Raw genomic sequence first — 23,384 nt, 5'->3', positions numbered from 1 at the left:
ATTTGGTACCTGCAAACTTTAATTGGAACTTAAAACTTGAAGGATGAACTGAGAGAGAAGAGGAACTCAAGCAATTAAGTGCTATTCCCTCATTTGTGAGATGTGGGCTGAACCCTCAGAAACCAAGTTTAATAATCTATTTTATTTAATAAGCCAAGTCACTGCTCACTGACATCAAGTGCAGGTCACTTGCAGCTAAGATGCCCAACTCCCATCCCTGAAAGGGTTCCAGTGTAACACAGACAGGGCTTCCATGCTTTATCAACACCCTTTCCCAGTCTCTAAGTACACAGATGGGTTTATAGCTCATGTTAGTAAAGCTTTATGCAACTGCAGTCTAAAATTGTTTGAAAGGAAAGAGATAAAAGCTTAAAATGGACCAAGTTATCCCACAGGAAAAAAAAAGGTGTGATAAAACCAAATGAAGTTGAACTTTCTACCTAAAAAAAAAAAAAAATCACTGAAGTCAGCTTCTTTCTAAGACATAAAAACCTAACAACACTTCCTTAAAGAAGTATAACCTAAATTACCATGTGTGTTGGTCAAATTAATTCAAGGTGCATCCTATATTACATAAAACACAGAAAAATTACAAGAAAGCCAGATCAAGGCTGGGCGCGGTGGCTCACGCCTGTAATCCCAGCACTTTGGGAGGCCAAGGTGGGCGGATCACGAGGTCAGGAGATCGAGACCATCCTGGCTAACACTGTGAAACCCTGTCTCCACTAAAAATACAAAAAAATTAGCTGGGTGTGGTGGCGGACGCCTGTAGTCCCAGCTATTGGGAGGCTGAGGCAGGAGAATGGTATTAACCCAGGAGGTGGAGCTTGCGGTGAGCCAAGATCGCGCCACTGCACTCCAGCCTGGGTGACAGAGTGAGACTCCATGTCAAAAAAAAAAAAAGAGAGAAAGCCAGATCATTCCAGAATTTTGCCTCAACATTCCACTGCTTTACATGGCCAACTTTGATTGGTAGAAGGAGAAGCTTCCAAGTTTTGACATCTGTTAATAACATTGAGTTTAAACAACAGCCAGGATGTTTTTCTCCTTATCATGGAGAACTGAGTTTATGGAGGGTGGGAGAGAGGAGTGCTATGTTGGAATGTTAAAACTGACCCTGGCTCAACTGCCTCTCATTACGTGTTGAGCTTCTTTGATGAAGTGATCCAAAACGTCGTTCTGGCTAAGCCATTCAAGCAGTAGCATTTTTCCCTCATTCATTTATAGCTACTCCATCAAACTTACCTAATGTCCATGCAAAGTAATACTTGGGCTTTGAGGCTTGCATGACAACATATAAGTAGCAGAGTCGAGCCGGAAAGCTTGCTTTATAGACAAACCAGTCATCCACAAGGCAGGTGACAGGAAAGGTCTTCGTAAGCGTCAAAAACAAAAGGAGAGACACCAAGGTGATGCCCAACTTGTGTATCACAGCTCCCTGAAAATGGGGAAAAATCAGTGTCACTGTGCAGAAGGCTCAGGTATGAAGAAAACAGCTTTGGCATGGGCCTGTTAAGGACAACACTGCTCCAACAGCTGCCTGGCATTATTCCCCAGAAGGTGTGACAACAGGCATTCTTTCTCATGAGACAAATCTGACAATGGAGATTAGGTGCTATATTTAGATACAGAACATGCCTCTGACACTTGGGGGTTGAATGTATCTAGACTGGAAGAAAACCTCCATCAGCATATTCAACGAACAAAATGTAAGTACTTATATTACCCAAAACACAAGAGAAACGGATAACAGGGTGGCAAGTTTCCATCAAGAAAAACAAAAAACATTTGCACATTTGCCTCCTATTCCTGTGGCCAGCAGAGCCCAGGAAATGGGCTTGAATCACCAGTAGGGAAGACAGAGGCTCAGGTACAAAGGATTCTGAGCAAGTGATTGAATACCTGGGCCAGCCAGGACATGGGCAGGTAATGGGGAGCTCTAGAAAGCCTTCCAGGATGGTTTAGATGTAGTTTACTCTGGGGTTAATTATGTGCTGACTTTTCAAATTCCTCTGGACAGAGTGATTTTGCCCAGCTTCCCTGACATTTCAGGGAATATCCTTCAACATTCAACAGAACTCTAGTCTCTGACTTCACAAAAAAAAAAAAAAAGACTTTTATTGGTAATATGGGCATAGCAATAGCACTTCTCTCAGAGGGCACCTTGGGGTTTAAGTGAATGAGTATTTGCAAGGTCCTGTGAACAGTGCCTGGATCCCAGTTAAGTGCTTAGCACGCTCAGCCACAATTACAGCTATACCACTGATAGGCACCAGCTCATGGATCCCAGCCCTTTCCCAGCTGTATGTCTTGAACTAAAATGCAACCGCACCACTTCACCTTATCTGTGCACAAAAATGCAAGCGTTTCCTTGGAGAGTGGCAGAAAGACTCTCTGATGACATTATCTTATAAATAAAAGCACAAGAAGTGTGAAAACACTAAGGCGACAGATACTGCCTAGAAACGTGGTCACTTTGGTGTCTCTCACAGCCATGGTGACTTCACTCCTAGATCGTTTTGGTAAAGCACATGAACTTGAGATACTTGACCAACCATAAAGTGCTGAGAACTGAACTATGTCAAAATACCTAAAAACTCATACCTAATTAATAAATCCCTTAAGTTTTCAAATACTTAACTCATATTCTTTGCCAAGGTGTTAGCACTTTCAAAATATTTAACTTGAATTATCCTCATTTCCTTCCTTTTCCAATTTTCACCACTCCTTTCATTAATTACAAATGTCCCTTAAATATAGGATATTTGATCTGAATAAATTTAGTGTATTTGTAAAGTTCAATGAGTTATCCTAATATTGACTAATTAGAGATTGATAAAATTCAGGCTACATTTTAAAATACTATTTCAAAAAGTCATCTTAAATTCTCTCAAGGTCAACATAAGCAAGCTTTGGGCATGCCAAGGTATAACTGGTTTCCCTTGCAATAAGTGGGCTCTACAAGAAAAACACAGTAATTCCAGTTCTGTGGTCCCCCCACCACCTTCTATGACATATTATCTTTTGCCTATACTTGAATTTCAACTCATAAAGGCAAAACACCCATAGTATTCAAACATGTTAACTCCACAGTGCTGGGCACCTTGTATGCACTAAATATTGACTGATGAACTGATTGCTTTCATTTTCCCAGCCAGTGAGCTTCTCAGTAAAATAAACACCCGTTGCTGCAAAATAGAACTGCTGCAAATAAGTAACTATACTGGTATTTTAAATAAATGAGACAAGTTATTGGCCAAGCTTTCTGGTAAACTGTTTGGCTTCTTAATTAGAACCATTATTAGAGAGAGTCAACCCTCGCAGCAAAACCCTATTCTCTAGACACTAAAAACTTACTGTGGGAGAAGGTTCTGGCAAGCTGTGGAAACCTTTTTGCTTCCAGTTCACCTCCAGCAACTTCATGTGTATATGCTTCCCCTCAATGAAGGCTACATAGTCCTTGAAATTGTTACAAGGACCAGCTATGACACTCATGAAATTGAGAAGGTAACTTAAGTATTCCAAAAAAGAGGGTTTCACTCTGTGAAAATAAAGTAAATAAATTGAAAAGTCTTCAGTCTTTGCTTTTTCTTCAGAATCTGTAAATAAGCAAACACAAATGTTATCTCTGTAGACTCGATACATGACATGACCTTTCCTTGTTTTGTTTCTATAAAGTCAGCCGAGGAGAAATCTTGCGGAAAGGAAAGGTTAAAGAAGCAGGTGGCTCACAGCAGGCGCAGAGCTCCATGCTGCCCTCTGCTGGCCGGACACAGCTGTAGGCACTCAGAGCTGGGCGAGGGCAAGTGCAACTCAGGCTGGGAAATGTCCTTATCTCATCAACCTTCCCTGTCTACAGGACAAAACGAAGGTAATAAACATAAAGCAGGGCGGAACCTGACCTAATGTTAGCGGACCGAGATGCTTCCAAATGGGAAAACTCCCTCCCGATTGCCAACATAAATACAAAACAAATGATGGGTGGAACCAGTTTCCACTGAAAGAGGCCACGCAGAAGAGCCGCAGTAGCAGCCTGTTGTCTGCTTTGGCAACCAGACCTGAGTTCCTGAGTAACAGACCAGGGTAGTGGAGGGAAAAAAGTCTGTAGAGAACTGTTCTGTGTGGTGCTTTAACGGCATTTTGGAAGGCCTGTTCCAGCAAGATAGAATAAAGACTCCCTGAAATGTCATTGCTAACCAGTCACTGGAATTATCCCCTATAGCAGGGGTCCCCAACCCCTGGGGCTCAGACTGGTATTGGTCTGTGGCCTGTTAGGAACTGGGCCAACAGCAGCAAGTGAGCGGCATGTGAGCAAACAAAGCTTCATCTGTATTTACAGCCTCTCCCCATCACTCACATTACCGCATGAGCTCCGCCTAATGTCGGATCTGCAGCGGCATTAGATTCTCATAGGAGTGCAAACCCTATGGCGAACCATGCATGCCAGGGATGTAGGCTGCACACTCCTTGTAAGAATCTAATGGCTGATGATCTGTCACTGTCCCCCATCACCCCCAGATGGGACCACCTAGTTGCAGGAAAACAAGCTCAGGGCTCTCGCGGATTCTACATTATGGTGAGTTGTATAATTATTTCATTATATGTTACAATGTAATAACAATATAAAGTACACAATAAAATGTAAGGCCCTTCTGAAACCATCCCCCCCATCACCACCCGCAACCCTGGGTCAGTGGAAAAACTGTCTTCAACTAAACTGGTCCCAAACAGGTTGGAGACTACTGCCCTACAGCATTTACACCTCCATTGTCCTTAGGAAAGGGCTGATTCATTAGAATCTTTCAATAGTGCTCCACTGCTTCCAACTCCTAATTCTTTAATGCAGGAATGAAGAAGTCAATCTCCCCTACCACCTGGAACCTTCCTCAGTTATGCCAGTTGTCCCTGCTTCTGTCTAGCAGGAACCCCCCGCCCCTCCACCATGGCTGCACCCGATGTGCTACCCCACATGCCATCTTTACTCTCAGATCAAAGTTATTCCCCTCCCACTTCATCTCCAACACTCCCCCTTCCTACTTCACATCAACACTGGCAAAGCCACCTGTAGCCCTCCTCCTGTATTTAACTCAGCTATACTCACCTCTCCTGCCCTACTTCCTATCTTTTTTCAGAGTGGCACTTAATCACACTGACATTGATCATTCACTATTCTTTAGGACCCTCAAGACACATGCCCAGTAAGAATACTTCCGGAGTAAACATAACAACCCCAGGGAAGGACAGCCTTGCAGAGGTACAGTTCTATTTATTCTTTGACCTAATGATTCTACTTCTGAGACTCTATCCTACAGTTCTACCCTAACACATTTCAAAATGACCTAGTACAAGGTTATTCATCACTTAATCACTTGTAAAAAACAAAGACTGGTAACAATGCACATGTTCATCAATAGCAGATTCATAAAATAAACGATATTATATCCATAGAACAGAATTAATGTGCAGATATTTTTAAATGAGGAAAATCTCTAGATACTGATACGCAAAGGGCATGTTAATATATCGTTACACTTCACTTACTTGATAGCAAGTCGATGTTGTTCAGCAGAAAGTTCTTCAGCTCTTCGACCTAATCCTATGAAAAAGAAAAGAGTTTAGAAATAAGATGTTTGAAGTGAATTAGATGACAAATTATAAAAGGGTCTTATCAAAGTCATTTGAACAAGGTAATCTTTGTTTGCTTCATAAATCATAAAGAGTTCCTGTTTTTCATTTTTTTTAATGCCCTGGACCAAAAGAGCTACCCATAAGTACATGTGTGAGAAGCAAAGTCTCTGCAGGTTCACATGGAGAGGGAAGGATTCAAAGGTTTCTCCTACTTAAACTGCACAGTATGACATGGATCCCAGAGAACCCTCCCCATCTGGTGCATCTGGGAGTTCCTTGCCACTTTGTATATGTCTTCCCTGATACATCAGAGAGAGCATCTTGCCTTTCACAGGCTGCCACAGCTTAAATACCTCCCTGGTTGCACTAGGTGCAGACACCTACTATAAGCTGAGAGCCTGGTTGTGGGACATAATGGAAAAACAAACAGGAGACTTTCCTCTTCCAAAAAAATAAAAAATAAAAAATAAATGGGGGAAATGTAATCTTGATTGTGGGAAAATTACAAAGAAATTATCACAGTTTTCCTCTTTTTGTCATTCATCCGTATCAGAAAAACTCCCAACCAAGTCACATCCATGCTTTCTGTGAAATGTACACACTAACTTAGAGTCAAAGAAGCTGAAGTATTATCTTAAAAGCAATATGTCAACTCTAAAACTGTATATTCAGCTAAGGCTGAGTAGGGTGATCAACCATGAAGGCAATTCAACATCATGCCTAAGAGGAGGCAGAATATTTCTGGAATTTACTCGTTCCTCCCACACACCAGGAAAAAAAAAAAAAAAAAAAGGCAAGTAAACATTTTGCTGCATTTAAGGGATGTTCCAGGAAATATGGTAAACTGAGAATGCTTTAAAAAGTAAATTTAGGCAACGAGGCTGCTTAAAAAGAAAGAAGCAATGTTTTTAAAAACTCATCTTATAAGATCTCATCAAATAGTAATCTCTGGCAATCCTAGAAATTAAACTGATTTTAACTATTGATTTCAGTTGCTAATGTCTATAACTACTACCAAGGGGACTTTCCAGCTACAAATAGAGTGACTAACTCACCGTGCTTTGCTCAGGACTCTCTGATTTTGGCACTGAAAGTCACATCTTGGGAAACCTTTTAGTACTGGGCAAACCAGGACAGTTGTTTATCCTAGAAAGACTCCATCCTTGGTATAAAACTACCTGGTTCTCTACAGAATGACTAAATCATCAAGTATGAACTAGGGATACACTGGGTCAAATGAAATTAAATCAGTTCACAAGCTTTAAGGAAAAATAAGGAAGCTAGCTGTCAGAGATAAATTTCAACCTGTTAACATTTAAAAAAAAAGTCAATAGTCAAAAAGTGCTTGTGAGAGCAGTACAAATCCACAGAATATACTCTTACTAATTGCACCTGGCCTCTCTAAAGCCCATGTTGACATCTTCCACCCAGCTGAAATAATCTTCCTCCTTTTCTTGGAACCCAGTTTGAACAATGTAAATCACACTTTCTGGCCATTTTTAGGCAGTGCCTGAGTGAAGAAAATGTTCAGTTTTATACAGACAGAAGATTCTTCCTTTTCCCAGCTTTTTTTGTTGTTGTTGTTGTTGTTGTTATTGTGATGGAGTCTCGCTCTGTCACCAGGCTGGAGTGCAGTGGCGTGATCTCGGCTCACTGCAACCTCTGCCTCCCGGGTTCAAGCGATTCTCCTGCCTCAGCCTCCTAAGTAGCTGGGATTACAGGCATGTGCCACCACGCCTAGCTAATTTTTGTATTTTTAGTAGAGACGGGGTTTCATCATGATGGTCAGGCTGATCTCAAACTACTGACCTTGTGATCCACCCACCTTGGCCTCCCAAAGTGCTGGGATTACAGGTGTGAGCCACTGTGCCTGGCCCTTTTCCCAGCTTTTTATAGGGAATTATCATTAGATAATTTTCCAAGCAAAAAAAAAAACAAAACAACAACAAAAAAAACCAATCTAGCATTTAAAAATGATTAACCAGCCGATACTATTTAATCTTTCATTAGCTTGTGAGCTTCTCAGAGATTAAACCAAAGCAAAAAGGATGTCATTTCAACAGATTTGAAAACAAAGGGCAGAGAGTGTCACAAATTAACTTAAATTTAAAACATTGTAAGGATAAACAGAAAACACAGAGTTCTCGGTACAAATACGTCAGCAAATTTAGACTGCCGATTCTGCAGGAAAATGGTGAATCATGGCTGGAAAAGTGAAAGGCTATGATTGACGAGGCCTGGAAATTCTGAACAAGATAAAGCAAGATCTGCCAGCATTTGTCCAAACTTTGGACTGTGCACACAGTATAAAAAGAGCTCTGCACGTCAGGCTCACTCTGAGACCAAAAGGAAGGTTGCTATTCTCACCATCATGAACTTGGAATGCCAAGGTTGTGATCTTTTGAGTGACAATCATCAGAGGCCTGGAAGGAAGATAGAAAATAATCAAGATTGGCAAGAAGGCCATTGATGTGGTCTGGCTGTGCCCCCACCCAAATCTCATCTTGAATTGTAGTTCCCATAATCCCCACATGTTGTGGAAGGGACCCAGTGGGAAGTAATTGAATCATGAGGGCAGTTACCTCCATGCTGTACTCATGATAGTGAGTGAGTTCTCACAAGACCTGATGGTTTTATAAGGGGCTTCCCCCTCTCCCTTCACTCTGCAGTTCTCCTTGCTGCTGCCATGTGAAGAAAGCCATGTTTGCTTCTCCTTCTGCCGTGATTGTAAGTTTCCTGAGGCCTCCCCAGCCATGAGGAACTGTGATTCAATTAAACCTCTTTCCTTTATAAATTACCCAGTCTTGGGTATGTCTTTGTTAGCAGTGTGAGAACAGACTAATACAGCCGTTGGAAAGAAACTTTTATTCTATTTCTCCGGTGGTTTTTTCATGTCGAAGCTTATTAAACAAAATACAAAAATAATGAATTTGAAATAAACCATTTTTATTTCCCTTTGAAATCACTTTACATAGGTAGATATAACAGCATTGAATAACAAGATCACATTAGACACTCTTGTGCCATTACTTGGTGTGGCTACTGGACCAGCACCATCAGCATGCCCAGGAGCTAGTTGGAAATGCAGACTCCATTCCAGACCTAGAAAATGAGAATCTGCATTTTTTTTTTTCACTCTGTTGCCCAGGGTGGAGTGCAGTGGCATAAACATGGCTCACTGTGGCCTCGACCTCCTGGGCTCAAGCAATCCTCCCACCTCAGCCTCCCAAGTAGTTGGGATTACAGGTATGTACCATCGTGCCTGGCTAATTTTTGTATTTTCTGTAGAGACTGGGTCTTACTGTGTTGCCCAGGCTGGTCTTGAACACGAGCTCAAGTGATCCTCCCACATGAGCCTCCAAAAGTGCTGGGATTACAGGTGTGAGCAACCATGCCCACCTAAGAATCTGCATTTTAACAAGATTACCAGGGAATTCACTCATTAAAACGTGAGAAGAGCTGATTTGGGAGATACCTAATCCAGTGCCCTGATTCCACCTGGATAGACAGATACACGGGCCCCTTCATCTAAAAATGCTCTACTATGCTTTGTTCTATAAAAGGCAATTCTTCCATATACACAAAGTAGAAGATACATTTGTAAAATGCAGCTGCCTGTAAATAAAGCAATTATTGGCCAACAATAATACCAACTTTAATTTGGAAAAAGCCATCAAATAAAAACTTGCCTGAGAAGTGGCACCAGCGTCAACAAGGCTGCCAAGGTATCTTAATAAGGGGAGAAGAGTCTTTTTAACAAATGGTATTGGGACAATGAGATGTACACATGAAAGAACAGAAAAATCAATTCAAAATGGATCAAAGACCTAGATCTAAGAGCTAAAACAAGATAACCCTTAGAAGAAAACTTAAGTGTAAATCTTTGTGACCTCAGGTTAGGCACTGGTTTCCAAAAGCACAAACAATAAAGGAAAAAACAGATTAAATAAATATCATTAGAATTTAAATGTTTGTGCTTCGAAGGACACACACCACCCAAGAAAGTGAAAAGATGTTTCAAGGAATGCAAGAAAATATTTGCAAACCATGTATCTGACAAGGGACTTTACTAGACTATATAAAAACACTCTTACAACTCAATAATACAAACCACTTTTAGGCCACATCCGACGTTGTCAACGACACTCATCCGCTTCTCTATGAGTCTATTTTCTTGTCTCATTCCTCTCATCCTAATTCCCATTTTCCACCTCTTGAAAGTAATGAGGATATATTTTAAACTATAAATATATGTAAATAAGATAAACTCTTTTAAAGAAAGTATCAATAAATACCCTTTGAAATCTTAACCACTATTACCCAAATTTATATCTTATTTGCAATATCTTTATATCTTAAAGCCCAATGGCCAGTGTTCATTATTTGAAACAAGATTGCTAATGTTGTACATGAGGCTGAGAGAGGGAAAGAGAACTTGGCTGTGAAAGAAGAGAAGGAAGGTCATCTGCTCCACCAGATCTGGTGAGGCAAGTGTAGCAAGATGTACTCACAGATGACACCCATTTACACCATGCTCTTTTATACTGAAAACAAAATTGCTCTTGCAGAAGCATGAGGTTTTGGTCCTAGTAATAAGGGCGACATTAAAGCTTTTTTAGACCAGACTGTAACTAACCCTCCTGACAACAAGACTTCTGACCCACAACACGCAACACATGAAGAGGGCTATTTTTCTTGAAAGAGATTCACTCTAAGCATCACACTCAAGGTAGTTTCCAAACACGGCCTTCAAAGCACAAGAGTTTTCTTTCCAAAGCCTTTTTGTCTTATTTTGCTCTTTCTGAATGACAGAAAAACCCTCTAGGAACCAGCCTTCCTTATACAAAGCCCAGTGTGCCAACCACGCTATTTGCAAACCAAGTAAGTTCCTATGTTCAATTGATAAAGAGATAAGACATGTCATGGTATTAGCCTACCTTTCTGTCTCTGTAGAAAGAGAACATTTGTTTTCCTCTATCTTGGGTTAGACCTAATGTATTCCATGATTGGGTGGCACACGTTGAGCAAAACATTTAGTAGCCTGATATTTACATGTGCTGTGGCCATAGAATGTACCTCTCAGATCTGGTGCTGTGGGAGTGAGCTGGCCCCATTGCTGCGATTTTACCCATGATCACACTGATGCCATGCCTCCCTCGGGCTGCTCCCAGCTATGACTGAGTGCAGTAGGGACACTTAGGCAGGCCCCTCCCTACAAACTGTGATCCTCATCTGTCCAAGAATTTTATCTCACTCAAGGACTCTCTACTGAATTTGCCAAAACTGTCTTAGAACTGCACTCCAATCCAAGACCTTTTTTCTTCTCTTCCTTCCCTTTTTCTTTCTCAGGCAAACCTGCATTTCAGTCTGTTGGCTTTTCCAGCCTCATCCATTTCCCTCTCCAATTTCCCTAGCAGGCATTTCACCAAACAAATATCTTACATGCCTGTTTCCAACTTGGCATCTGCTTTTCAGAGAACCCAGACAAATGCAATACATAATACTGAATAGCTAGAGCAAAGTCAATACATACTAATTATTCAATGTAAAATCTGTACCACTGGGTCTATGTAAAAGCCATACTGTCATTCCTCAGAAAAGATGTCCTTTTTATAGAAAAAAAATTAGAAGCTATGGGTAAAATGTTGTCACACATCATCTAAACCATACTTTCAACAATATATTGCTTCCATTTTAAATATCTAAAGAAGTTAATTTAAATATTTAAATTTAACAATCTAAATAAAAAGAAACAACTCACATACTCACATATGACAGTAAGTTTGTAAAACACGATGAACTAGTAACTTGTAAAAAAGCTGATCTAAAAGCAACTAAAAGGAAAAGGAGTTTAGAATCTTCCTACATACTTACTTTTGTGCAGTGCAAGGAAAAGCACCATACTGTCTTTCTCAAAACAAGTTCTCTCTGAACACTTTTTAATTTGATGAATTTATTTAAACTTATGGACAGATCTGATATGAAAATTTACTTTGCCCAAGTTACTAAGACTCGAGAATCAAATCCTTAGAGTTACTAAGATAAAACTTAAGTATCATCTATGTCATACTTCAATCAAATCATAAAACAACCCAGAACACACTTATTGGTTTATGATTGGAATTCATGGGGTTTTTTTTGCAAAAAAATACAAAACTCAGTACAGGAGAACATACTAAAAGCACAGGAAGGACAAAAAAAAGGAGGCGATCCATAAATGGCTCCTTGATGCAGCCCAACAATTTCCTTAGGATTATGAGGCCTCCGAACTTGAGCTTCCCTCAGATTTTTACCTCTCTAACCTTGGATTTAAACACACTTGTCAATCATAGGATCCAAGGAAACCATCGGACCAACCTGGAGTTGGCTAGACTCCAGCATGGATGAAGTAAGGCTATTTTCCTTTTGTCCTATGAATTTTTTTCATTATTAAAAAAAGCCAAAGAAAAATCTTATGTTTCTTCTTGAAACTAAGATCATTAGTCAAGACTAGACAATGAAATATAATAGAATAGGAAAAATTAAGAGAAAACAGGTAGCTGAAGATATGTTTGAAGTAAAAAGAAAGCTAGAACAATGCCAGCACCCCCCATTATTGCCTTCTGATACAGACTCTAGGCAATTCACCAGATGTGGTACCCATTCATTCATTCATTCCCAACATCAGCTCCTAACCAAAAATAACTTATCTTTAAAACATTAAACAAAATCTTAGATTTGAGCAATATTTCAATAAAACCTACCGATTTTACCTTAATCTTTGGATCTAAAGTGGTAGAGTTCTGATGTCCCAGTAAAGGTAGGATGGGACAATGAGATAACCCAGCCATCGGTTATTGGTGTCGGAAGAGCCAACCAATCACACGTCTGGCTGGCCAGCATCAAGATGAACTGACATTCAAGCCTCTGATATTCTCCCAACAGGTAATTTTAGAACCAAAAGGCTCTACTTCGTATCTTTATTACTTCCTTTGTTTATAATAAAAATCCACTTGTGGTACTTGGACAGTAGAAAAGCAGGAAGTCAGGCAAGCAAGAAGTTTGGCAGGGGAAGAGAATGAAGGCTCAACAAACTTCCACTCAACAGCAGCCTAGACCGCTACTGTCATCTTGCACAACTCCAGTGAGTGCCAAGATACAATGTGACTTGTATAACCTGTAGCTCGGACCTGGTAGCAAGGGACAGAGAAAGCTCAAGTAGCATTTCCTCACCTCTCTATTGCTCCTGCCTCTCCTATACCCTCCCCACACTCCCTGAATGACTGCAGAGGAGGAGGAGGATATTACAGCTTCAGTGGAATGCTCCCAATTCCTACCACTTATGCCAGCATGAAGGGAGAAAATAAGCGACTCCAGAAGTTGCAGCAAAGGAAGTACATAGTTCTACCAGGCTTCCTAGGGATGCAACTAAATGCAGAGATCACGCCTCTGGACTCATTTCAGTGTTCATTGGTATCTATTCAGAACCATCCAGGGGTGAATTAGAGCAGGAAAGCTTTTACTCTTTTAATTTCTCCAAAAATTTAACTTCTATATTTTGGCACTCAAAAACAAAATCACCAATTCTCTATTTGAATATTCTCTATATTTGAATATACTTGGTATAACTTATGTCTGCAGAATTAAATTCCAACTGACTGTGTTAGTTATTGAAAAGCTGGCAGCAGCATGAAAAAGAAACATGAAATAAACAAATCTTGAAATCTCTTTGCAAATATCCTCTTTTTTCCCCTATTATAGAACCCAATTATTTGAATGTACTGGGCTGGTCAAATGGAGTGACCAGGATGTCATAAACCAACAGAGGAAAACATTGTCCACAGAACAACAGGACAAATGATCTCCATCACTAGCAAGAGGTACAGGCAAGTAATATTTCTATTACACCCAATTAAGGCAACAAGGAACACAAATGGCAGTTGTTCCAATTCTCTTAGCTTCAGTGCACCATAACCTTTTAACATGCACACAAATATATTGAAATAAAATTCCAGGATGTTCTCTCATTATTATAGTAATATAAAAGAGTAGAATGAGTATTAAAATCAGCAATACTGTTTTCACACTTTCAATATTTCCTTTCACTCTTTTTCTATACATGTCCACATTAAAAAGAAAAATGCAATCTTGGGACATGTATTTGTCTTGCGGTTTTTATAGTCTTTGAAAATATCATTTTCAGTGGAGGCATATTAGCACCATAATTTAATCATTCATCTCTTTTAGACCATTTAGGATGTTTCTGGTTTATCACCATTATTGAAAACAACTGAACATCTTTATGAATAAATTTTGATTTCCTTATGGTAATTAAACTCCTAGGAATGTATCCTATCATAGGATATGAACTTTTGATTTCCTTATGGTAATTAAACTCCTAGGAATGTATCCTATCATAGGATATGAACTTTTGATTTCCTTATGGTAATTAAACTCCTAGGAATGTATCCTATCATAGGATATGAACTTTAAAAATCTTGCTTGAAATTGATGGTGAAACTACCTTCCAGAAGAGTTATGCCAGTTTACACTCCCACTAGCAGTACATAAGAGTTCTCATTTCACAGTGTTTGCAACAACATGTGGGCAAATCAACCTGCCATCCTGATGGGAGAGCAATTATCTGCCTGAATCTGGCCTACCATGGCAAAAGGAAATAAGAGTTCTTGCTGGGGCCCTCCAAAGAAAACTCGATGTGTACCCTTCTGTGAGCAAAAAGGAAGAATCAGTTTGCTCTCACAAACCTAAAAGGAACTAAGTACCAGCTGTATTACAAGCAATCATTGAGCTTCCCCCAGGAGAAAAGGAAATATTCTAGTGCTTTTAACAGCCCACATTCACAGAGAAAACATAAAGGACATTCACCACCTCATAATATTGATATGAATTGTATCAGCAGCACCAATAAAAGTGTATCTTGTTTGTTTCCCTTACCATTAATTCCAGTCCAGTCCATGAAAACTTGATTACTCTTGGAATGAAAAATACAATTTCAAGTCCCAGAATAATCTAAAATACAAGTTTATGTGTTCTCCAAAATTAAACACACACACACACACACACACATATATGTTGTTTAACACAAACACTAACCTCATCCCATCCCATTCAATTCCTATCTGTCTCTTATTCTGAAGGCATAATAAAGTATGCTAAACATTTAGGTCTGCATGCTTGCTCAAAAGAGAATGGCTATACATCAGGCTGCTTTAAAACACCAGGTTCAACTTCAAAATACTACTTCATCTCTTGACAAAATCCTAAACAAGATATTTCAACTGCAATAGTAGAGTTAAATCAATTCCATTCTGACGAACTTGTGGTTTGCTTGCATGCCTGTAATGAGAAGAAACACTGGTAAAGAACCTTTCTAATTGGCAATTTGTGATTTAAAACATTTTGTCAATTTCAGGTTGGTGTGTAATCTCCATGGATGTTAACTGACATTACCCAGGAAGAGGGATTTTTGGTAGTGAGGCAGTGTGCCTTTATGGTGGTAGGGAAAAATAATGCTGCTTAATAATGATAAAAAGAAAAAAAGACAACATACCCTTCAAGAACTAGATACTAGGGCCACTCAGTAACTAAAGAACTGAATCACGTGCAATTTTCAGGCAGATTTTTTTTTCTGTATTATTTCCCTGACAACACTGTCCTTTCTAGTTCAAACATTCTGTAGTTTTGTGGGTAACATCAGAGTTTTCTTAATACGAGGAGATCCAAAAAATGCCAGAGAATAAACATCTCTCGAGGACATTTATCAAGACTATGTGGCTGAAAGTGAGGTTGACAGGAACTGATTTCCATTCTCCTCTGGTGTCAAACCCCCAAATCTACGATGTTCAGAAGCACGTGACTGTTTTCCACAAATTGCCTTTATTTTTTCCCTTTGGTAACTTCAGAATTCTGATTACTCTCAAAATGATGTAGAAATTATTCAAGAGTTTATGGTTTTAATAAAACAAATGGAGATGTGACAAGAACAGCCAGAGATGCAGACGGTAGAGGCATCCTTATCCTGTATGATCAGGATCAGGGGACGGTTTTAATTCATCAAAAGGTGGGGAATCATAAAACGATGCGCATGAGCTTCCTAGGGCTGCTGTGAGAAGTTACAAGCTGGGTGGCTTACAACAACAGAAATGTTCTCTCACAGTTCTTGAGGTTAAAAGTCCAAAATCAAGATACCTGCAGGACTGGTTCTTTCTGGAGGCGCTGAGAGAGAATCTGTTCCATCTTCCTTCCTCGCTTCCAGTGGCTGACGGCAACTCTTGAGCTCCCGGGCTTGTGACTGCATTACTCCAATGTCGGCCTCCATCTTGACATGGCCGTCTTCCCTCTATGCATGTCTGTTAGTCTGTCCCTCATGGCTTTCTTACCAGGACACAGTCGTACTGGATCTAGGGCCCACTCTAATCCAGTGTGACCTGATCTGTTTGTTTGGGTTTTTATTTTGTTTGTTTTGAGACCAGGTCTCACCCCGTCGCCCAGGCTGGAGTGCAGTGGTGAGGTCTCGGCCCTCTACAACCTCCACCTCCTGGGTTCAAGCGATTCTCCTGCCTCAGCCTCCCAAGTAGCTGTGGGACTACAGGCGTGCACCACCACGCCCTGCTAATTTTTGTACTTTTTGTAGAGATGGGGTTTCACCATGTTGGCCAGGCAGGTCTCAATCTCCCAGTCTCCCAAAGCGCTGGGATTACAGCTGTGAGCCACGGTGCCCTGCCCAGTGTGACCTCATCTTATCTTAACTAATTGCATCTGCAAAGACTATTTCTAAATAACAACATATTCTGAGGTGCTGGGTGGACATGAATTTTGGGAGGGCAATATTCAACCCAGTACACAACAATACACTCACATTTTAACCTTTTTTTTTTTTTTTTGAGATGGCGTCTTGCTTTGTTGCCCAGGTGGAGTACAGTGGCATTATCACAGCTCACTGCAGCCTTGACCTCCTGGGCTCAAGCGATCCTTCCACCTCAGCCTCCTGAATAGCCGGGACTACAGGTACACACCACCACACCCAGCTGAGTTTTAAATTTTTTTGTAAAGATGGGGTCTATGTTGCCCAGGCTGGTCTCAAACTCCTGGACTCAGGTGATCCTCCCACCTCAGCCTCCCAAAGTGCTGAGATTACAAGCATGAGTCACCATGCCCAGCCTTAACTTTCTACACAAACTTAAAATATGTAACTAGACATTCATTCTGCAGTCTTTGCTCGCTTCTGTCTCCTATCACTGTGCCTGGTATACACAGGGTTCCCCAATCACTGCCTCCTGAATAATGAACTAATGAGCCTTTGACACAGGACCAAAGCCTTTCCTTGGAGTGAAGATCTGCTGAAGGACGGCATCTCTCTCACATAAACCCCAGCCACTATCTCCAGGGTCATTCCCTCTAGCACAGGCTGAGAAGGTAAAAGAAAGTAAAGATGCTTGCAAAGCCATCTGAGTGAAGAATCCTTCATGTTTATACTTCCTTCCCCCAACCCCCAATCCTTTCAGCATTCTCACTCACATTTAATTCAATGGCAATTATTTTTAGTTGACTAAACTTATCTTGGTGGCTTTCCAAGGGACCCAACCTAGATTTAGAGAAACTATTATCTCTCGTTTCACATTCACATATAATCAGCTTACATGTAAATTGTGATGGTCAATTTTGTGTGTCAACTTGACTGGACTCAGGGATGCTCAGATAGCTGGTAGAACATTATTTCTTGGTGTGCCTATGAGGGTTTCCGAAAGAGATTAGCATTTGAATCCATGGATTGAGTAAGGAAGATCCACCCTCGTCGATGTGGAAGACCATCATCCAATCCTTAGAGGGCAGGAACAGAAAGGCGAAGGGAAGGACTCATTCTCTTTCTCCTTGAGCTGAGACATCATCTTCTCCTGCCCTTAGGTATCGGAGCTCCTGGTTCTCAGGCCTTTGGACTCTGGGACTTACGCCCCTAGTTCTCAGGCCTTCAGCCTCAGACTGAATCATACCACCAGCTTTTCTGGATCTCTAGCTCACAGATGGCAGATGGTGGGACATCTTGGCCTCCATAATCACATAAGCCAATTCCCATAATAAATCCTCTCACATAAAAATCCTACTGGTTCTGGGTCTCCAGACAATCCTGATACTGATACATACATACAACTGCAATAAACAAGTTTGGGAATAAACACATGTAACACTAGCTCAAGCGGTCCTCCTCCTCCTCCTGCCAGCAAGGCATCTCAAAGTGCTGAGATGACAAGTGTGAGCCACTGTGCCTGGCCTAGAACCTCATTCTGTTGAGTGTAGAGAGCACAGACTGGAGACCGGGCAGGGCAAAAGGAAGGACAGCCAGTCAGGAAGGCGTTGCAGGCTTCGGGTGGTCCAGGGTGGTGGCAGTGGCCATAAAGGGCAGTGGGCGGATTCTAGTGACAGACAGGCTGTCGCACTGAGAGGACCTGGTGACACAAGGATGCGGGTGGTAAAGGAAAGAAAGGCTCTCTGGTACCTCCACAGGCACCTGTCTTGCATTTCTGTGCTCTTGCAAAGCCCTCTCTTCTGCCTGGAATATCCTTCCTCCTGCCTAGAATGCACAGTGTCTCTCAAACCTGGCATTTACCTAACATACTGGCCACTCAAAAGTTGTTGCAGAAATGAATAGCTGCTTCCTGCCTTAAAAAGAGAAGAAGATATATACAGGCAATAGGTATTAATGTCATTTCAGCCAGTCAGCAATTTTTGTTTAATATCCCAACCAATACGGATGGAGGGACTCCAGTCTCCTGGAAACCTTAAAGAAAAGAATAGTAAATACTAGAGTATTTAATGCATTCATTTCTTGACCACCTATTAGGTGTCAAGAACTCTTCTAAGTATGAGGGGCTCTGGGGTGAAACCAAAAAAGTGGTTTGTTGATTGAATGCTATGGAGAGTTGCAATCCGCATTTAGAGATTCCTTTTAATACTATACCTGCCTGGCTATTTTGTTATCATTGTTGTTCCCATGTTTTCCATATTTTACTAGCAATGCATGTTGGGCTTTTTGTTTTTTGTTTTTTGAGACAGGGTCTCGCTCTGCCACCCAGGCTGGAATGCAGTGGCACGATCTCAGCTCACTACAACCTCCACCTCCCAGGTTAAAGTTATTCTCATCCTCAGCCTCCTGAGCAGCTGAGATTACAGGTGCCTGCTATGACACCCAGCTAATTTTTGTATTTTTAGTAGAGATAGGGTTTCACCATGTTGGTCAGGCTGGTCTCGAACTCCTAACCTCAAGAGATCCACCCACCTCAGCCTCCCAAAGTGCTGGAATTACAGGCATGAGCCACCATGCCGGCCTGCATATTGTTAAAACACAAAGTCTGTGAATTTCTTTCTGAAAGATTGAGAAAGCGCACTGCACAATGTGGGGGAGAGGGTGCACCACTGGAAGAAAAAACAGGTAAAATCCCAGAGGCCTGAGGGTAAGAAGAACTTATGCGTGAAAAACCAGTCTGAGACCAAATCACGGTCATAAAGATTCAAATGCAACCATCCCTGGGTCCTAAAACAACACTCTTTGCCTTCCTGAGCCCTTTGAAGGTGGGACAGTTGAGTTGCACAACTTGCAAAGTTCATGAGCCATGAGCGGTCACTCCCTCATTTCACTGCATGGTTGCCAACAACCCACTGAAGGATGTACAGTCCAATCTGAGTGGGGAGCTTGGGTTCTCCCTGACCTCAGGCTGCCTGCAGAGAACACAACCAAACTCCCAGGAAGTAACGTGGATAACACGTCACACGTCACCCAGGAACAGCTCTGCTGTAATGTTCAATACTCAAGATTAACAAAAAGTTGCTCCTGAACTAACCTCAACAGGGCATAGAATTCTCAGTGTTCCATCCACAGTCTACCGTGTGACCAAGCAGAATGGGGGGGCCCACCACATTAAGGCCATGGTGACAGAAAAAATGTTTACAAATTATCCTTCTAGCTGCTGAAGGTCAAGGAGGCCTGGGGGCCAGGGCAAGGGCAGCCAGGAACACTCAAAGGGGTCAGGGTAGTAGGTATTTATCAGCTAGTATCAAAGAATTTCTATATTATTAACTAGTGAGAGATGAAAACCCTAACACAGGGATAGAAAACCAAATACTTCATGTTCTCACTTCTAAATGATGAGACTACGTGAATACATAGAAAGAACCACAGACACTGGAGCCTCTCAGAAGGTGGAGGATTGGAGGACGGAGAGGATCAGGAAGAATAACCAACGGGTACCAGGCTTAATACCTGGGTGATGAAATAATCTGTACAACAAACTCCCACGACACAGGTTTGCCTATGTAACAAACCTGCACATGTACCCCTAAATTTTTTTTAAAAGTTTAAAAGAAGAGAGATGAAAACCAACCCTGAGTTAAGAACCTCAGAACAGGGGTTGACAAAGTTTTTCTGTAAAGAACCAAATAGTAAATATTCTAGGCTTTGCAGGCCACGTGGTTTTTCACAACTACTCAACTCTGCTGCTGTAGTGCAAAAGCAGTCATAGACAATACATAAATGAGTAAGTGCCTGGTTGTGTTCCAATATAACTGTACAAAGACAGGCCGCAGGACAGATATGGCACACAGGCTGTAGTTTGTGATTCCTGTCTTACAGCATAGCAGAGCCAGCAGTCCTACCAATCAATCAAGTCTCCAGCCTGAATCTTATTTGCAGTGTCTTACCAACTGATTTCACCAAGCACCAATGATTCTTTTGTGCACCCTTGATGTTTACAGACCCCAAGAGACCAAGTTAAAGTCAGCAGTCAAACCCCTCTCCCTAAAGTAAGATACTCACCCAGAAAAATCTGTAGTGAGAATTCCATAGTGGAAGATGTATATTCGGCTGATGTGGCATATTGTAAGATATCCCATTGCTACAAAAAAGGAATATCTGAAAGCAAAAACATAGATGATCAGATTATTATGCATAGCAATAATGCACTCAATTAATGTTCCCCTCTTCCTCTCTTTCATCCTTCACATGCAATTGGTCACAATGTCCTATCTGGTCCAACGACATCCCAGGCCACCTTTCCACCCACTACTCTAGCTGAGCCCCTCATCTCTTCTCACCTGGACCACTACAGTGGCTGTCAGCCTTAGCTCCATAATGGAATGGAGCTTTGCAAACCACAGATCCCTGGGACTTGCTCCCAGCTATTCCTGTTTAATTCCTGCCACATCTGGTAGGTGTAATGGCAGTGCGCAGCCAGGGCTGGGAATCACTACCTGTAAGGCCTCGCACTCACGATTCTCCTCTTCACAGCCCTCATGTTTACATAATGATTTTTGTAAAGTACAAATCATCACCATACTGCTGACCACTTCATCTTTAAACACTTTATTCTCTTCGCTTCCATTCTCCTGTTTTCTTCCCACTTCTCTGGTTAATTCCTCCAAGGCTCCTTGCTCAGCTTTCCTTCCTCCACCTACGCCTCAAGTGTTAGCATTTCCAAGCTCAGCTTGGGACCCTGCCCTTCCATGCCTCAGGCTTCAATTACCACTTACTCATGAGCATCCCTTGGCTTCCTTCAGAGATGTGTTCCTGACCGCCTTATAGTGTACACTAGCAATACACACACAAGCCACACAAACACACACATCCACATATAAGTACTTGTCAAATGTGTAATTATAAATATAGGTGATAAGCTGTGCAATGAAAGTTTATGTCTCCCTAAAATTCCTATGTTTAAATCCTAACCCTCAACATTAGGAGGTGGGGCCTTTGGGAGGTGTCGAGGTTATGAGGGCAGAGCCTTCATTAATGGGATTAGCCCTCTCACAAAAGGGACCCCAGAGAGCGCTCACTCTTTGTGCTATGTGAGGATACAAGAAGACGGCAGTCTGTAACCCAGAAGAGAGTCCTCACCAGAACATGCTGGAACCCTGATCTCAGATTTCCAGCCTCCAGAACTGAGAAATATTAATACATTTCTGTTGTTTATAAGCCACCCACTCTACATACAGTACTTTGTTATAGCAGTCCCAGCTAAGACAATCTGATTAACACCCATCTCCCTGACCAAACTGTAAGCTCCATGAGGGCAAAGATGGTCACCTGTGCTTTGTTCACCATATTCACCTACTGTGTGTCAAATGAACAAACAACTATGTGACTGCTACTCTTCTTTCTTAGAAGTCTCCAGTGGATCCCACTATCTAGTGAAATTGCAACCCCTGAACACAGCATGCAAGGTGCTTCGCACGCTAAGCTCTACCTCGCCTTTCTGGACTCATCTCCAGCCATGCTCCATGTTTACCTTACTCTCAAATGACACTGCACTGCTCATGTTCCACAATGAAACCCTGTATTTTTGGACAAGTTGTCTTTCTGCATGCTCCTTCTTCTGACTGCAATTCCCATCTCCATCCAATAGCCTACCTGGAACCTGCCTAATTTTCAGATAAGGCTCAGCTCCAAAGTCACCTCTTCTATGTTACTTGGCTTGGTCTTACTCAATGCATCCCACCACATCTCCTGTTCCCCACCCCCAGCACCACACATTGCTCCACTGTCTGTATGTCTCTAGTACTACATGCTAACACACATAATTACAATATCAGAATTATTTGTGTATGTGTCTGTTTCCCCAACTCATTGTGACCTTGAACGTCCCCACCCTTGACCTGACACATGGGAGGGGTTCAGTTACTGTTAGTCGAAATGAACTGAAATGAATACATTACACATTTTAAGTGGTTCCGGAGCCCATCGGATATAGACATAAGTTCAGAAGGTATAACTTTTAAATATATGCCATAAAACAGGGAAGAGGTATTTTCTGATATTAAATTATATTGAAATCACATATTCACATTAAAATAACTCATGAAGACTAGATCAGCCTAAGGAACAGTAAAGTAGGGATAATAAAAATTCATTTGGTAGCAAGGGATAGCCAGACTTTAAATAGCATGAAGGAGTTCTGTAAACTCGAAATCACTGTGTAACTTTTATGTGCTCTTTACCATTATTTGCAAACAAAGTAGTTACTATGCAGAAAAGATTTTTTCTCTATTGTGGGTTCATCCTAAACCACTTCCAAACCAGGAAGATGGTCAACAATGCAAATGACTAACAGAAAATAACTCCCTTAGGAGTTGAAGTAGAAGTGGAATGAAGTTAGGCCTTGTCATCTCCAGCAACTGTTCCCTTTCTCCAGCCAGTTCATGAAGCTCAAGGCAGAAACACAAAGTAGACTCAAAAGATAGATTCTTCCAGAACCCATTCCAATGCAGCTATGCCTGCTGCTTCCCCTTTGTCCTCAACAGGAGTTAGATCTGTACCTTACCCTGGCCCACAGAAGAAAGAAAGCAAGTTCAACTCAATTGTAGTAAGACCCCGCCTGCCCAGGTTGGTGCCAAGTGCTGAGTCCCAATACAACAGGGCAACGCATTCGTGCCCTGGCCAAACCTAAAACATATAAGGAATCAAAAAGTGGTAGCAAGAACATGTATTCTACAGACTGACTGATATGGTTTGGCTGTGTCCCCACCCAAATCTCATCTTAAATTGTAGCTCCCAAATTCCCACGTGTTGTGGGAGGGACCCAGTGGGAGGTAACTGAATCACGGGGGCAAGTCTTTCCTATGCTGTTCTCGTGATAGTGAGTAAGTCCCACAAGATCTGATGGTTTTGTAAAGGGGATTTCCCCTACACAAGTTCTCTCTTGCCTGCTGCCACGTGAGACATGCCTTTTGCCTTCCACCATGATTGTGAGGCCTCTCCAGCCACGTGGAAC

At 41.5% G+C, this 23,384-nt stretch overlaps 1 protein-coding gene across 6 annotated transcripts in view; it reads right to left on the bottom strand.

Annotated features, from left to right (window-relative positions):
* Nucleotides 1–23,384, bottom strand: part of MBOAT1 (membrane bound O-acyltransferase domain containing 1) — a 115,064-nt gene that overhangs the window by 21,960 nt on the left and 69,720 nt on the right. For 5 of the 6 annotated variants that reach the window (XM_055263457.2, XM_055263459.2, XM_063632142.1 and 2 more), the window contains 5 exons: nt 20,435–20,530; nt 7,996–8,051; nt 5,542–5,596; nt 3,358–3,541; nt 1,246–1,438 (listed from right to left, as the gene is read on the bottom strand). In XM_055263457.2, coding sequence (XP_055119432.1) covers nt 1,246–1,438; nt 3,358–3,541; nt 5,542–5,596; nt 7,996–8,051; nt 20,435–20,530 — 584 coding nt within the window. The remainder of the gene's footprint in view (nt 1–1,245; nt 1,439–3,357; nt 3,542–5,541; nt 5,597–7,995; nt 8,052–20,434; nt 20,531–23,384) is intronic. The other variant, XM_063632141.1, reaches the window with a different exon arrangement.

This window comes from Symphalangus syndactylus, chromosome 23 (genome assembly GCF_028878055.3).
Source record: "Symphalangus syndactylus isolate Jambi chromosome 23, NHGRI_mSymSyn1-v2.1_pri, whole genome shotgun sequence".
Taxonomy (NCBI): Eukaryota; Metazoa; Chordata; class Mammalia; order Primates; family Hylobatidae; genus Symphalangus; species Symphalangus syndactylus.
The sequence above is the reverse complement of the archived record's forward strand: the minus strand, read 5'-3'. Positions and strand labels throughout refer to the sequence as shown.